This window comes from Danio rerio, chromosome 15 (genome assembly GCF_049306965.1).
Source record: "Danio rerio strain Tuebingen ecotype United States chromosome 15, GRCz12tu, whole genome shotgun sequence".
Classification (NCBI taxonomy): domain Eukaryota; kingdom Metazoa; phylum Chordata; class Actinopteri; order Cypriniformes; family Danionidae; genus Danio; species Danio rerio.
This window is the reverse complement of record NC_133190.1, coordinates 34793641-34809866: the sequence shown is the minus strand read 5'-3', so window position 1 is coordinate 34809866 and position 16226 is coordinate 34793641. Positions and strand designations below refer to the sequence as shown.

The 16226-nt window shown below is 39.4% G+C and overlaps 1 protein-coding gene across 1 annotated transcript in view; it reads right to left on the bottom strand.

Moving 5' to 3' along the window:
• Nucleotides 1-1194: 1194 nt before the first annotated feature.
• Nucleotides 1195-16226, bottom strand: part of dchs1a (dachsous cadherin-related 1a) — a 200971-nt gene continuing 185939 nt past the window's right edge. Inside the window, exons 14-21 of the mRNA XM_002664651.7 lie at nucleotides 14255-15121; nucleotides 12417-12530; nucleotides 12121-12332; nucleotides 11636-11787; nucleotides 8526-8656; nucleotides 7939-8225; nucleotides 6184-6322; nucleotides 1195-5863 (exon numbers count right to left, since the gene is read on the bottom strand). Coding sequence (XP_002664697.2) covers nucleotides 3291-5863; nucleotides 6184-6322; nucleotides 7939-8225; nucleotides 8526-8656; nucleotides 11636-11787; nucleotides 12121-12332; nucleotides 12417-12530; nucleotides 14255-15121 — 4475 coding nt within the window. The 3' untranslated portion in view covers nucleotides 1195-3290. The remainder of the gene's footprint in view (nucleotides 5864-6183; nucleotides 6323-7938; nucleotides 8226-8525; nucleotides 8657-11635; nucleotides 11788-12120; nucleotides 12333-12416; nucleotides 12531-14254; nucleotides 15122-16226) is intronic.

The following is a 16226-nucleotide window of genomic DNA, read 5'->3' as shown; positions in this document are numbered from 1 at the left end:
CGAGGCTGGGGAAGGTTATAGAAAAATTTCTGCTGCTCTGAAAGTTCCAATGAGCACAGTGGCCTCCATCCTTAAGTTGAAGATGTTTGGAACCACCAGGACTATTCCTAGAGCTGGCCGGATATTTAAGCTGAGTGATCAGGGGAGAAGGGCCAAAATCAGGGAGGTGATCAATAACCTGATGGTCGCTCTGTCTGAGCTCCAGCTTTCTTCTGTGGAGAGAGGAGAATCTTACAGAAGGACAACCCTCAATAGCATTTGCAGCAATCCACCTATCTGGCCTGTATGGTAGAGTGGCCAGATAGAAGCCACTCGCCGCCTGGAATTTGCCAAATGGCACAACAATTGGTAAATGTCCTTCAGTGGCCCAGCCAGAACCCAGACCTAAATCCTATTGAACTGGAGAGATCTGAACTGGCTGTACACCGTCACTTCCCATCCAACCTGATAGAGTTTGAGAGGTACTGAGAAGAGGAATGGGCAAAAATTCGCTAACACAGGTGTGCCAAGCTTGTGGAATCATATTCAAAAAGACTTGAGGCTGTAATTGCTGCCAAAGTTGCATCAACATAGTATTAAGCAAAGTCTGTGAATACTTCTGTACATGTGATTTTCAGATTGTTTATATTTAATAAATTTACAAAAATTAAAAAAAAAAATTCACACTCATTATGGAGTAGAATTTGGAGGAAATAAATAAATTTAATAAGGCTGTAACATAAAAAAAAATGTGGAAAAAGTAAAGCACTATGAATACTTTCCAGATGTGCTGTATGTTGTAATATAGTTAGCATTTCACATAGTCCATGTACACTCAAAAAATTTTCTAAAACAGCATAGTTCTTGAGTTTTTTTTTGGCACAACTTAGTTGTTTTATATTCAATCAACGTAAATTTGTAAAAACAAATTAGCTTAATCAAGTTAACTTAATCCCTTCAGGATTAATATTAGGTTTTCAAAATTGCAACAATCAACTATGGTTTCACTGTTAATGAACATTTGAAATTGTATTATGAAATTTACTGTGGTTTATCTTGAAACTCAATTCATAACAATACAATTGGAAATACAGAAACTCACAAAATACGAAAACGATTAATTAACAGATATTTTACAGTGTATTATCTGAAATAATATGTAAAAAACACAGAGTATAAACATAAAATTAAGAAACAGATGAAGATGTTCTCCGATCATTATTAAAAACACATTTTTAATTAGGCACTTTGTCAAAAAAGGAAAAGTTTACGGTGGACACTGAACAACCACCTACTCAATGCCCTTTGGGTTATACTTGGTACAAATGCAAGAAAACAGCTGGCCAAATGTGGACCACAGTGCTATTCAAACGTTATGTAAACAGACATCATTCACCAATAACAATATGAACAGTGACTTGAACATTATGAGAAACTTTTTTTTTAAATGAACAGAACATTATTTATTTTCCTTCAAGGCAGCATGAATATAACACGTTCACAGTTACGAGTGAGGAATTGTTTCTGTACAAAAGTGAAGTATCTGCCATAAATATAGGACTTTTAAACAAGAAGAGAAATATTCTGTTAAATCAGGCTAGCACAAAAACAAAACAAAGACCAATAACTTTAACTTAGAATACTGAAATGTTCCTGTGACCTTGAGAATATCAACAAAGCATCATTTGAATGGTCTTTCTTTAATAGGCACTGTGGATTTTCCAAATTATAAGTTGAGCCTTTCAATCGACAGGAAAACGAAGGACAGTATGCTGACCAAAACTGACTCAACGTTTTTAAAATTGAAGGAAATATTTATTTTTTCAGCACTAAACTAAAATGAAGTATGGTCAAACAGCAACATTTACAGTCATTAGAAAGTACTGTATGTACAAAAAAATACTTTTCACAAGCACTTAAGCAAATTTAAAGGCTACAAAAATGAGTCCTGCTATTGGAGAAAGTCCAACCCCGCCATTATTTAGTTTAAAATATTTTAACTTGCTCTTTTAACTGTACATTGTAGGAAGAAATGCCATGAAAATCCAACCAGTGCTTTTTTTTAAAACAAATATGGGTGTCATAACTTCATTTAGGAATGTAATTAACAAAAAACAAGAAAGTAAAAAGTAATCCAGCATGTTGTGGCATAATTAGATAAACTTATCAACTGTTTTTACCCACAGTAATATTTGAAATATGCTACAAATATGTACCTATACACTTCAGTACCTCGACTAGTAGAGCTGTGAGTACATCTATCTTTTAGTCAAATGAAGTATGTAATCGGATAGCTTGATTTATTTAAACATAAACATCCAGTTTGGACTGTGTGAACATGGTTGTGGTCATTATATCCAAAGCCAATAAATCTGATGTTATGAAATAGCCTATTTATGCTAACCATTTTCACTGGCCATACGAAATAAACACAAAAATAAACACTTAAATAGGACAGTACTGTTATTTCCAGTTATGTTGTGGTGTTTGTAGGTGTCAGCAATGTTTTGCATTTCTGTTATTGTTATTTCCTTTCAGGTTTTGAAAGTCCTGACATATATCGCTTGAGCTTCAGCACCTAAAAAGGTTTTTCAATGTACTAAATAATGAGCAACTTGTTGCAAGATTTTCAAATCCTTACAAAATGGGGAACAACATTGTTTAATTAATGGATTCCTATTTTTAGTGATTCAAGCTTTAATTGTGTTCTCATTAGTCAAGCTATGGGAGGGGAAGCAGCATAACCTTCAATTTTGCAGATATTGTAACGGTCTTTTATAAATACTGACAACAAAATATATTCCCCAAACATTTAAGAGCTTAATACTGAACTTACTTTGCACGTTAAAATGGCAACTGTTAATAAACCAAAACAAGCTCTGATAACAAACATACTCTTACGGCCACATATATACAAATATAAATGTATGTCAATAAAATCACCGGTTATAGCAACCATTTGACATATGTCATTTCATTTAAAAAAAAAAAAAAACATCAGTAAAAAAATATATAATACAAAAGTGTTTTCTCTTACAAAACATCAACATCGAACACAACCGTGTTTTTAAATGTGCAAACACTGGGCTAATAACAATGTCAGCTGCTCTTCAGGACATTAGAACAGCATTATAAAATAGTTTACTTCTTTTCCACCTCAAGTCAGTAAGAAGGGTGACAGAAGCACCGCTTTGTGAAACCTCTGGCCAGCCAGTGGGGCAACATTACATACAACACGATGACCATGCCAGAGGAGAGGCATTTTTAGAGTACCTGAGTCAGGCGGGAATGCTTTCTGATAAGGATCTTCATTAAATCCTCAGTTCTGTCTCCTCGTGCTCGGTTGTACTGATTATGGAGGACGAGTGACCTCCAAAAGGAGCAATGGCTGGGGAATGGGCTGCAAGTGGTGAAAGCGATGGAGAAAAACTAGGGGACATGGCAATCGAGGAAACATCATGGTCAATAGGAGATCGTCGCAATGATGATAAGTGGGGAAATGTTCGCCCTACAGCAGGTTTAGGCAAAACAGTTTTGGCCCCAGGATGAGCTACAGAAGTAATAAGGGGAGGAGGATCAATCCTGGGCTTGGGATCAGTCTTTGCTTTGGGATGAAATGGCCGCCGAGGGTTAGGTGGTGCATTTTCATCTTTTAATCTGGCAATTTCTGTGAAGACATTAGCCAGGGGCTGAAATTGAGGGCACCAGTCTAGGAGGTAATCCCAGTTGTAGCTGCCTCTCAGTTCCTCATCGCTAGCTACAATTGCAGTAAGAGAACCATCAACAGCAGGCTTGCCATCCTCTGGAAAGGCATAATCTTTTGGATGTGAGATGTTAAGCCCTCTGCCAACCCCGAGATATCCACCTCCTTCATCCCGATAAGTTGGCAACTGGCTTGCTAATAGAGTCCCACTTAAACTTCCCAGTTTCTTTCCTTTAAACCATTGGTTTGCATCCATCCCCGGCTCACAGGAAATGTCAGACAGCTGGTCTGCATCTTGCTGGATACCAGAGTCGGGCCCTCGAGCAGCTATGTGCTCCTGCATAGATGAGGAGATGCTAGCAACTTGTGGATACTCATTTATCATACGGATCTCATCATCTTCTGCTGCCTCCGCTTCGGCAGACCCTCGTCCACTTGAGTGGGATGGGTCAAGAGACCCTCCTCGTGTGTAGGCACCTCCTACATTTCCACTCTGGTCTGCTGCATAACCCGGAAGGGTCTGATGATACAGTTTATCACCCCCAGGAACTTTTGAATCTTCAAGACTCTCCAGAACGGTACCATGGGTGACTATTCGGGTGCAGGTTTCTTGTTCTTTATACCTTTGGGATCTCAAGAGGAATATCACCACGACAACTATGATCAGGAACACAATGGCGGCCAAAGAAGCTGTTATAGCACTGGCAAGGACTACATTCATGTCTGTGGTCAAGCCAAAGGATGTATGTGTGACATCAACTGTGATCTGGGCTGAAGTTTTTCTGGAATTCTCTAAAGGACTATGGGCAATAACATCCAACGTCATCTGTCGTGTTTCTCTTTTGGACCGGGTGACATGTCGATGATATGCATCCATCTTGAGGGATATCACACCGGTAGATGTGTTGAGCTCAAAGTAAGGTGAACTGTTTGCAAGGGTGTAGAGGACAATGCCGTCCACTCCTCCATCCTCATCATTGGCATTTACTTGGCCAATGCTTTGCCCCTTCTTTGCACCCTCAGGGACATGGAAGGCAAAATCGGATTCAGTGAAAACGGGGTCGTACTCATCTTCACCAGTTACAAACACTTGAACAGTGACAGTAGCCGTATAGTTGCCCGTATCCATTGCAATTGCAATAAAATTGAAAGTGTTTGTCTTCTCGTAATCGAAAGTAAAGCGGGTTCGCACCTCACCAGAGGTTTGGTTCACTAGGAAGGAATCTTTACCATTGCCTGCATTATAAGTAAGGAAATATCTCAGTTCTCCATATGCTCCTTTGTCATGATCAATGGCATGCAGTATGGTAACTAGAGCATTCTGGGGCTGGTTTTCACGAATGCTTGCTGTAAGTGATTTAAGAGGAAAGTAAGGTCGGTTATTGTTGATGTCCTTTATCTCGACAGTTACTGGAGCAAGAGCAAAGTGACCCTGACCATCCGAGGCTTGAATGACAAACATGTGAGAGGACTGTTTCTCACTATCGAGGGACCTCCGCAGACGAACAGCCCCAGTCCACTGATCTACAGTAAAGAGCTCAGAATCATCTCCAGAACTGATTGAATATTGAACCTCTCCATTAGGTGTTGAGTCAGGGTCGATAGCAAAAAGTTGCAGTATTTCCGTTCCCCTTTCTGCCCCTTCATTGACAACAGCGCTGTACTCTGCCCTACTGAAGGATGGTGGGTTATCATTGGTGTCCATTACATTGATTAAAACAGGAACACTTGAGCTTCGCTGTGGTATACCACGATCTGAGACCACAATAGTGAGATTGTAGCTACTCGCAATTTCAAAGTCAAGCTTATCAGCCAGTATCAACATCCCAACTGTCTGAAATCCATGGCCTTCAAGGAAGCGAACGCTGCTCTCAATTTGAAACGTGTTCCCAATGTTTCCACTGGCAATGGCAAAATCAAAGCCGCAGTTGTCTCTTGATAAGTCTCCATCTGCCGCTTCCAGAGTTAGTATGGTTGAACCAGGAACTTCGTCTTCAGATACAGAGGCTCTATATTCAGTTTGGTGGAATACAGGGGCATTGTCATTGACATCGGACACATGCACCTGAACTGTGGAAAGGGCGGTCAACGGAGGTGTTCCACTATCACTGGCTTCGATCACCACCAAAATTGATGGCCGCTGTGAGTCAAACTCAACTTCCTTCTTGATGAACAGAGTACCTATGTAAAGAAATTACATTATGAGTCTCAAGTTAGGATCAGCGATTTTAGAATAAGCTTCAAAATGGTAGATCTCAGCTGGTGGATGCTAACTCTACTGTGCTAACACATCACACAACTGACACATTCAGATTTTAAACCCACTTGCTATTTGGCGTCTTAAAATGTGGGCATTAAAGAGAATCCAGTTGAGAAAAGGCACATCAAAAACACTTTATTTCTTGTTCTTTACAAATAAATTATGCAAGACATCTGACTACAATTTGGACGATGAACAATAAATCCAAAAGGAAAAGAACAAGAACAAAAGGACAAATTACCATTGCTTGGGTCAATGTAGAACATGTCCTTTGTTGACACGACCCTGTATGTTATTCTTCCGTTCTCTCCAGAGTCCTTATCTGTAGCGGTTACTGTGATAACTGAGCTTCCTGCTGGCGAGTGTTCGGCTAGAGTCACCTGCCAAAGACATAAATTGGCCTTAAAACTGACTGCTTTGAGCAACACACAGCATCAATTTATTCTAACTTTTACCTCAAGAAATATTTTTTTGAATGTAGAGCTCACAGGGAATATTTTCTGAACACAAATATGTGTTTCATTGACATTTAAATAAACTGCAAGAGTCTTTAAGGACTTTACCAGTGGAACAGTTTTTGTTAAAGAGATATTTCTCCCAAAATTTAACATTTACAAACAATTTTCTCACCCTCAATAGGTTATAAACCAGGGGTGTCCAAACTCAGTCCTGGAGGGCCGAAGTCCTGAATATTTTAGTTCCAACCTTAACTAAACACACCTGAACCAGCCTATCAAGCTCTTTCTAGATGTACTAGAAACTTCCAGGCAGGCGTGTAAAACGAAGTTGGAGCTAAATTGTGCAGGACACCAGCCCTCCAGGAGCGTGCTTGGACACCCTTGTTATAAACCTTTACGAGTTTCTTTCTTTTTTTGATGACAAAAAAGTATAACCCACTGGTTCTTCTGCACCCAACCCGGTCTGAGCTGGGATCAAACCGGCAATTCTTTGTATGGGAGTTGGTTGCTCTAACAAGGAGGCTAAAGACCATGGCCTCTAGTGTCTGTCGCTACAGCACCTTTAGAGGTCCGAGGAGTGGGGTTCACCTGCATAGCACTGCTAGCCGGCCTCCATTACACCCACACCCCTAAACCTCACTGCCATCCTGGACAAGCTCGGTCCTACTGCACCCAACTCAATCTGAGCTGGGATCGAACTGGCGATTCTTTGCATGGGACTTGGTTGCATTAACAAGGAGGCTAAAGGCCTTGGCCTCTAGCCTCTGTTGCTAGAGCACCTTTAGAGGTCCGAGGAGTGAGGTTTACCTGCATAGCACTGCTAGCTGGCCTCCGTTACAGAAGATATTTTGAATAAAGCTGAAGATATAACTATTGATGAACTATTGAGTTTCATAGTTACAAAAACACGTCAATACCCTGCTGAAAAATCCAGCTTAAACCAGCCTAGGCTGGTTGGCTGGTTTTAGCTGGTCGACCAGGCTGGTTTTAGAGGGGTTTTGGCCATTTCCAGGCTGGTTTCCAGCTATTTCCAGCCTGGTCTTAGCTGGTCAGGCTGGAAAATGACCAGCCAAATCCAGCTAAAACCAGCTTGACCAGCCTGGTTTAAGCTGGATATAGCTGGTTTTGGCTGGACTCCCAGCTTGGCTAGGCTGGTCAAGCTGGTTTTAGCTGGTCATCTCCCAGCCTGACCAGCTAAGACCAGGCTGGAAATGGCTGGAAACCAGCCTGGAAGTGGCCAAAACCCCTCTAAAACCAGCCTGGTCGACCAGCTAAAACCAGCCAACCAGCCTAGGCTGGTTTAGGCTGGATTTTTCAGCAGGGTAGTAACACGCTTTTTAGCTTTCTTCAAAATATATATTTTTTTTGAGCAACTGAAGAAAGAAACTCAAAAAGGTTTGGATCAAGTGAGGAAAGAGTAATTGATGACAGAAGTTTCCTTTTGATGGGGATTATTAAAGCTTGTGGAATCTAATACTGCCACAAACAAATTTTTACTATCACTACTCATCCTACACCTGGGATCTTCCCTAACCTACCTCATACAGGTCCTGGGAGAAGACTGGAGCATTATCGTTCACGTCCTCCACAAGTATGGTCAGATTTGCATGACTCTGCTGCTTGGAGTCTGAAGAGCTGACTGTCAGTGTGTACCATGTTTTAATCTCAAAGTCCAGAGGGGTAGTAAGGGACACCCCTCCTCCATAACGGTGTATTCCAAACTTCCCTTGAGTGTCTGAGTCCAGAAGAAGGGTATAGGAGAGAGCAGGCCCTGAGTCCACATCATTCCCGGTGACCTGAGTGATCATGGTTCCAATCAAGGTATCTAAGGAAAGAAACAGACGATCTCCATGATAACCCTGTATAAAACGTAATCAGCCGTTTCCACTTGTGGTTGCACCTTTCAGAACTATTAGCTTTTGCTGGACAACGCCCACCATTATTGGACACATTGTACAACATCAGTGACAGGAAATATCCATTGAGGATTTTGGCGAGAAAAAGAGCTAGTAATTGAGTCAATCTTTCAGCACGGTGTACCTCATTGTTTGTCTGCCAGAAAAAATAGGAAATTTTGTTCATTGATTACAGAAGTGATATGGAGTTCAAACAGCAGTCAACTTACTCTCAGGGACCCGGACTTCACGTGGAACAGGAATGGTGGGACTGTTGTCATTCAGGTCTACAATGATCACAGTGAGAGTGGCAGATCCTGCCAACCGAGGACTGCCTCTGTCTGTTGCCATAATGACCAGGCTGGAGACAAAACAAAACAAGTCAATTTAAACTCATTCTCACAGATGTTATTTTTTTTCATGTTGACAGGAAGACATCCCTCTCTTTTTAAGGATCTAAGAATTTCTTCTTATTAGATAAAAGGAATCAACACGGGCTGGGCAAGTTAACTCGTTATCATTGTGTTAACCAGTGTTGGGGGTAATGCGTTATAAATAATGCGCGTTAGGTAATAACATTACTTTTCCAAAGTAACGAGTAAAGTAACGCATTACTTTTAAAAATAAGTCACATTATTTGAGTTACTTTTAAAAAATGTAACACAGGTAACTTTTTTACCTTGCTTAATTGGCTTTTACAAAATATGTTGTGGAATAAAAATGACCTTAGGCACATTGAATTACACACTCAATGAGAGAGCGTGCTGCGAGGGAACAGACAGTCGGCACACACTCATCATCATCATCAGGTTTCTTTTTTACTGCAGATGAGTCAGTGTACTGTTCTACTAACTGAATAACTCAGAACATTGTTATATTTCAAGTCAGAGGGGGTATCCAGTGTGTTAGTACTGAAGATGCAGACTATTTCACGACAACTACATTCAATTTAATGAACTGGTTCGACCGGTTCACTTAGAAAATCCGGTTAAAACAAGCGATTCATTCATGAATCGCCCAATTCTTGTTATTTTGAACTTATCAAAGAAAAGAAGTGGATAGTTGTTAAGTGTAGCTTATGTGCAAGTAAAACTCTTGACAACTGCAAGAAACTTGACATCGAAAAAAAAAACTGGATGCAAAGGACTGCACCCACACCTCACCTAACCTCACTTAAGCTATGACTGACATCAGTTCACAGTCTCCAGGTAAAACAATTAATTGGACTAAACTAAAAAAAGGTTATTGTTTTTATTGTTGAGGAGATGTAGCCACTGTCTACGGTAGAAGTGACTATGTTTTGAAAAATAGTACGATTTTTTTTCTCTTTAGGGAAATGATTTACACATTTGTAAAGGCCACGTGAAGCAACTTATTCATTGGATAAGGGTGCTTTCACACCTGCCTTATTTAGTTCAGTTGAATCGCAGAAGAGTTTGTTTTCAAGACCTCCTTGAAGAGGTGGTCTCGGTGCGCTTTCAAACGAACTGGATCGATTCGTTTGTGGTGAGAATATGATCCGAACTAAAACCGACCCAACCCTTAAAAAACTGCCCCTTTTAGGACTAATCCAGCTGCCGTAGGCTGATGCGCTGTTCATTATGGAATGTGTAGAAAAATATTTGTTGACAGCGCTTTGCCAACAGAAAGAGAGAGCGAGAAAAACATTACCTGATGAATCGTTGGTAGTATTTCCAAAATATGACCATGTCACAAATTAGCAAAATGAATTCACGCCTCCTCCTGAAGCTTCGCCATTTGCAATGCAATAAAACATTGTTTTTCAGCCGCAGCCGCGCTTCATTCTCAAATTGTATAGTTTGTCTAAAGTGATGTATGCATAGCCAGCGCAGTCGTCCCTTCATATAGTTAACTTTGACATTTTGTGTCTGCCGGTTTGTTTACTCAAGAAAATTCTAACTAATCGATAAGCAGTTTAGAAAATAAGTTAAATAACATCTAGCCAATGAGTGATGAGGATTTTGTCAGATGACTGCATTTTGGTAAATCAGTCGTGCAATCAGTGTGGTGTGAAAACCACTCAAAAATGGCAGAAAATGCTACAATGCATCATTTGTTGCCCTTGTTCCGGACCAAATAAATCGAACTACAGATGTGAAAGCACCCTAAAGCTCGAACATTTATTTTGATTTGGGGATTATTTTTATCATCTTACTGTGCATTTTGTTATTAAACATTTTAAAGGTTTAAAATTTCATGTTAGTACTCTTAGGCTTTATTGCACTCTTTATCTTAATGGACAGTGAATTTAATTAACTAATAACACATAACATACAAAAGTAGCAAACACATTACTTTAGATTGCTTTCATTAATCTGTATATACAATATGTAAAGCTCTGGGCTCAGACAGTTCTCAAAATATAATTTTATCCAACATTTTTCAAGGAAAATGAAGGTGTGGGTTCTATAGGTGGCTGTTAAATGCAGAGCTTTTCTATAAAAAAGGTGAAAAAAATACCTGCAAGTTCTGAAAGAGATCAAACCTCAGGCAGGTAAGGAAAAGTATAGCAAAAGTAACTCAAATGTAATATAACACAATATTTTTCATTAAAAGCAACTAAGTAACGGAATTAGTTACTTTGGGGGGAGGGGGGGGGTGTTTTTTTACTTCAAGCTAATTTTTAGATTGAGTTGAGTTACTTAAAGATGCGATAGTGTCGATTTCCACATTTGCTGCAAACGCATTCTGCATCATTCACAATGCCTGGTGGAAATTCATCTATATTTATGCATTTGCATTGACTTTGTATGTAATACTCACGTGATTACTTAATTTTACTTTTGATGTGAATCCAACATATTATAATACATACGCTGAAGGCAAATACGTGAATTAACATTCTGAAGGGAAGTAGATATTTCCCATGATTAGGTTAGTAGGAAGCAGTGACATATGCATAATAGTGATTCATGCATAAAGGTCTCATCTATCTAGCTGGTTATTTGAGAACAGTGAGGTGCAAGGACAGGAACTGAGAACCACTGATGTAATGTTTACTTAATTATCACTGAATGCCCTGGCAGTTGCCAATAGTTTTAGTTTTATATTTCATTCGATTATCTTAAAGTTTAGGTTAAGACTTACATATGTTGTAGCTGTTAATAAGTAAAGGGAATACTAATAAAAAACATCAATGTTTTATTCATATACCAGAGCATTTAAAATAAAAGTGTGCAAAACACTTTTGAATTTATTGTCGAATTTTGTGTATAAAAATTGCCGAAAAATCATGCAATTAATCATGATTAAAAGTTTTAATTGTTTCCCAGCACTAGAAACATAAACTACTATAATGGCAGAAGGATCAACTTAGTACTTGGTTTGTGTCCAGATCTCCCTATCCATGATGGCAGCGGTGGATATACTTCCTGTGATAGGGTCAATCTTGAAAAGGCCGCTCATGGAGGATGACCTTATGGAGTAGGTCACCTGCCCATTCTGACCCTGGTCCAGGTCATTCGCCAACACCTGAGGAAATTACCGGTGAAATTGTCAATGAAAACACAGGGAGATCTGCAACAGCTGCCTAAGCGTAACGTGAACCTCTAAGCAATGTTAGGCTTGGAACTTGAATTATGAAAAAAAAAAGCTAAAAAAAGGGGAATTGATTGTGGATATGTGGGACAGCTGAGCCTATATTCTCACCATGGACAATGAAAACATTGTGGGAAACGCAAAGAAAACTCTTCTGGCTTGCACTGAAAATATGCTGTATTCAGTGCCAAGGGATGTTATTACTCCACAACTTTACACTTTTATGAAGACTCAACTGTTGAGCAAACACATGAGAGATTACTGCACCTGAATGATAGGATGATCATAGCCCTGGGCCTCGCGAACATAAGCGACATAATTGTGAAGCTGAAAGCGTGGAAGGTTGTCATTGACATCCTGTAATAGAAGGTTGACAGCCATGAAGGAGCTGGATGATGCTGTTTCAGCCTTGACCACCAGGCGGAGTCGTGGAGTCTCTTCAAAGTCCAGACCTGTGGAGTCTTCTACCCAAATCTCACCTAAAACAATACATTAATAATGACTATTAGTTAGTTGTCTTTATAGACAGGCCACAATACAAATAAAGTAATGCAAAGACATACCAGTATGATGGCTGATGCTAAATGACTGCTGCTTGTTCCCGCTGAATATGCTGTAGTTGATGCCACTGGTAGAACCATCAGGATATTGAGCATGAATCTGAACAACTGCAGTACCTGTGAAAAAGACAAGACCTCGGTTGTTTACACTGAAAATTTCCATTAACTTCAATGCAAGATAAGTGTTTTATCAGCTCACTTCCTCTACCATTGTATTAGGGTGCCTTGGCCCCCCAACGGCACCCCCTGCCCCCTTGAAAGACAAGTTGTTTCATTTAATTTCCTTTATATATCACCAGATCACAACAGAGAACATTTAAGGTTAATCATTTCCATGGATGTGTTCAAATAGGCATCAAACAACAATGACATAGTGTTTATTTTCCAATGTTTGCTTAATTTTAATCTGGACTAAACATGACAGAAAAAGTGTGCTCTGATTTTTTACGGCCCATCTGATTTATATAAGAATACAAAACAAAAGATTTGGTAAACAAAGGACAAAGGAATTATATTTCAATAATTTTATACAAGACTAGTACAGGCTTATATATATATATATATATATATATATATATATATATATATATATATATATATATATATATATATATATATATATATATATATATAAATTTACTGCTTTAAATCTCCTTTAAATCTCTTTTGAGACATATATCGCAAATATTTTGGAAAATATTAAGAAAAGACACTATAAAATCTGTAATTTTTGTAAAGGTGTTAACCTAGGGGAAACACTGATTCTTGCATTCCAAGGGAATGTACAACATTTTAAAGAGCCCCTATTATGCGTTTTTGAAAATGAACTTCTATGCAGTGTGTAACAGCACAAAGTGAATGAAAACATTCAGCTGAGGTTTAAATCTGAAAGTGCACCATGTTTAAAACTATTGATTCTTCAACAAAACAGTCGACTAAATGAATCGTGTTTGGTTCGGATCTTTTGCCTGAACATGTCAACGTTGATATGGTATATCACCTAATATGAAGTGATAGATCGGGTAAAACGTGAACGCGCCTTTCCCTTCAGACACTAGCGGAGTGTTGGGGAACACATGACTGATCATGACACGAAGATGGAAATTCGGTTGCAGGGAAAAAAGGGTTAAAGATAATTTTCACAACAATACCACAGTATACCCAACCGAGTGCTGTGTTTGTTCCTGTAATTTTTCTGATGATTAATACAACAACCTATGCAGCAATGTGGGATTCATCGACCGTTTGCTATTAAAGGAAGCGGAGACTACTATGTATGGGACTTTGTCAGACTTTGACAGGGACTTTGTCAGTAACTGTTACAGTTTATATGGACCTTTCTTCTTCTCTCGGATCATAATATGTGTCATTAAAATGGTTGCCTCGTTTTCTGTAGTTTGCAAAATTTGTTTAATGGTGTGTATTTAATCCACTTTTGATCAGGTCTTGTACTGTATCTGTCAGATTAAATCTTTATGGAGATATTCACATATTGCTTGCATGTTTTTTTCTTTAAAGATTTAAATGCGTTTCTGAACTCGCGATTCTGAACCCAGTCGATCAATCACAACAGACTAGGTCATCGGACCAATCAAAGCAGATTAGCCTTCCGTAAGGGAGGGGTTAAGGTAAAATGAATCGCTGAACAAATCATATGGGAGTCGTTGGGATAATTAGGTTAAAAAAATGTATAAATATTATAAGAAAATGAACGTTTTTTTTGACCTTGCATGCATAACAGTCTGTTGTTGAAGACCCCCAAAACCAAAAAATGACCTTTTATAGTGCAAAATAGGGGCTCTTTAACATATCTGTATTGAATTCAGAGATCATCATCCCACCTTTGGCTGCATTTTCCTGCAGGCTCACATCTCTAGTGTTGCGCGAGAAGCGGACGCCCTGGTAACTCTGCTCTCTGATGTACACAATTACTACGCCCAGAGAGGACTGCGATGGGTTGCCCTGATCCATGGCCTCCACAATGAGGATCCTCTGACTCTGGGTCAGTGCTTGGAGCTTCTCTGTGGCCTGGATGGCTCCCGTCAGGGAGTTTATGGTGAAGCCTTTGACAGGATTGGCAAATCGATAGAACACAGACCCATTTGCACCAAAGTCCTTATCTTCTGCTCTCATAGTTGCCAGCACTCTGTGGTTGGAGAGACTACTGATGGAGACATTGATGATAAGCGGGTCTGTAATGAAAAAGGGGGCATTGTCGTTTACATCTAAAATGTGGACGGCAACTTCAGCGGAGGAGTTACGAGGATTAGTTGCTGAAGAGTCCATGGCGTAGACTTGGAAGTTGTAGGAGGCCACTTTTTCACGATCAAGAGTTGCCGCTGTAATGATGCGACCTGTGTGTTGGTCCACAATGAACATGCCACTGGATTCACGACTCAAGAAGTAGACCACCTGGCTATTGGACCCTTCATCCTTGTCAGAGGCTGAAACCTCCAAAACAAGAGATCCTGCTGAAGCATCCTCTGATACCTCCACAGAGTAGCTGCTGCTGGGGAACACTGGGCTGTTGTCATTCAGGTCCAGGACACTGATGTCCAAAGTAACGGTGCTGGTGAGGGATGGTATACCCTGATCTTGTGCCTCAACGGTGAGGGTGTACTTTGCTCTAGATTCTCGGTCCAAAGCTCTGGAAGTAGACAATACACCTAACTTCTTGTCCAGGTGGAAATCACCAAAGTGGTCTCCATCTAAGGGGAAAAAAGACGTCAAATCAAGGTCATTATCTGTCTTTCCTCTTCAGGAATATGCAATTTGACAAATCAATTTCAGCATATCTAGTAATTTGAAAGGTAGTGGCTAAGTACTGGCTACAGATTTACAGTAAATGAGTCAAGTACTGATCATTTTCATCCATAATTTTTTAATGAAGTTCCAGGCCAAATTAGTAGGAACCTAGTCATTTGTTCACATTTGAGAACATTTTCATTTAAAACAAAGCTAAATTTGATGATGATTTTCAAAAATACTAAAATTTATCATTGATGTGATGCTGATAATTTGCAAGTGTGAGTAGCTGTTTTATTTTGCAGTCACTATTCTTGATAACATTATATGAGGAACTTGGAGAACAGTAAAAAATGAAAAATGGCAGTTCAAAATCTGCTGATAAAGACAATTAACTAGTATTTTGGGGCTGCGCTTTAAATGTTGAGTAGAGCTTTGTCATTTTCCATCAAATTATCCTCCTCTTTGCTACATATACTACCTGACAAAAGTCTTCTCATCGATACCATTTGTAAGAGAAACAAATAATAATTCTAGTTGATCATTTGGAAAAGTGGCAGAAGGTAGATTTTTCAGAGGAATTGTCTGTTAAACTGCATCCTAATCATCACAAATACTGCAGAATACCTACTGGAACCTGAGATTCTCACAGAAATCAGTCAAGACATTTGTGCTGCCCATTACATTATAAACCAAAGGAGAGGGTAAACTCTTTGGCAGGATAGCGCTCCTTGTCATACTTTAGCCTCCTGAAAGCAAAGAAGGTCAAGGTGCTCCAGGATTGGCCAGCCAAGTTACCAAATATGAATATCATTGAGCCTTTTGGGAGAAGATGAAGGGGAAGGCATTGAAGATGAATGCAAAAATCTTGATGATCTCTGGGAGTCCTGCAAGAACGCTTTCTTTGCCCTTCCAAATGACATTATTAATAAGTTATTCGAGTCATTGCAGAGATGTACAGTATAAATGCAGTCCTCCAAGCTCATGGGAGTCATACACAATATTATTTTGGTAAAATAAGCCTAATTCAGAAGCCTTTGCCTTTCATACAAGCCACTTCTTATACCA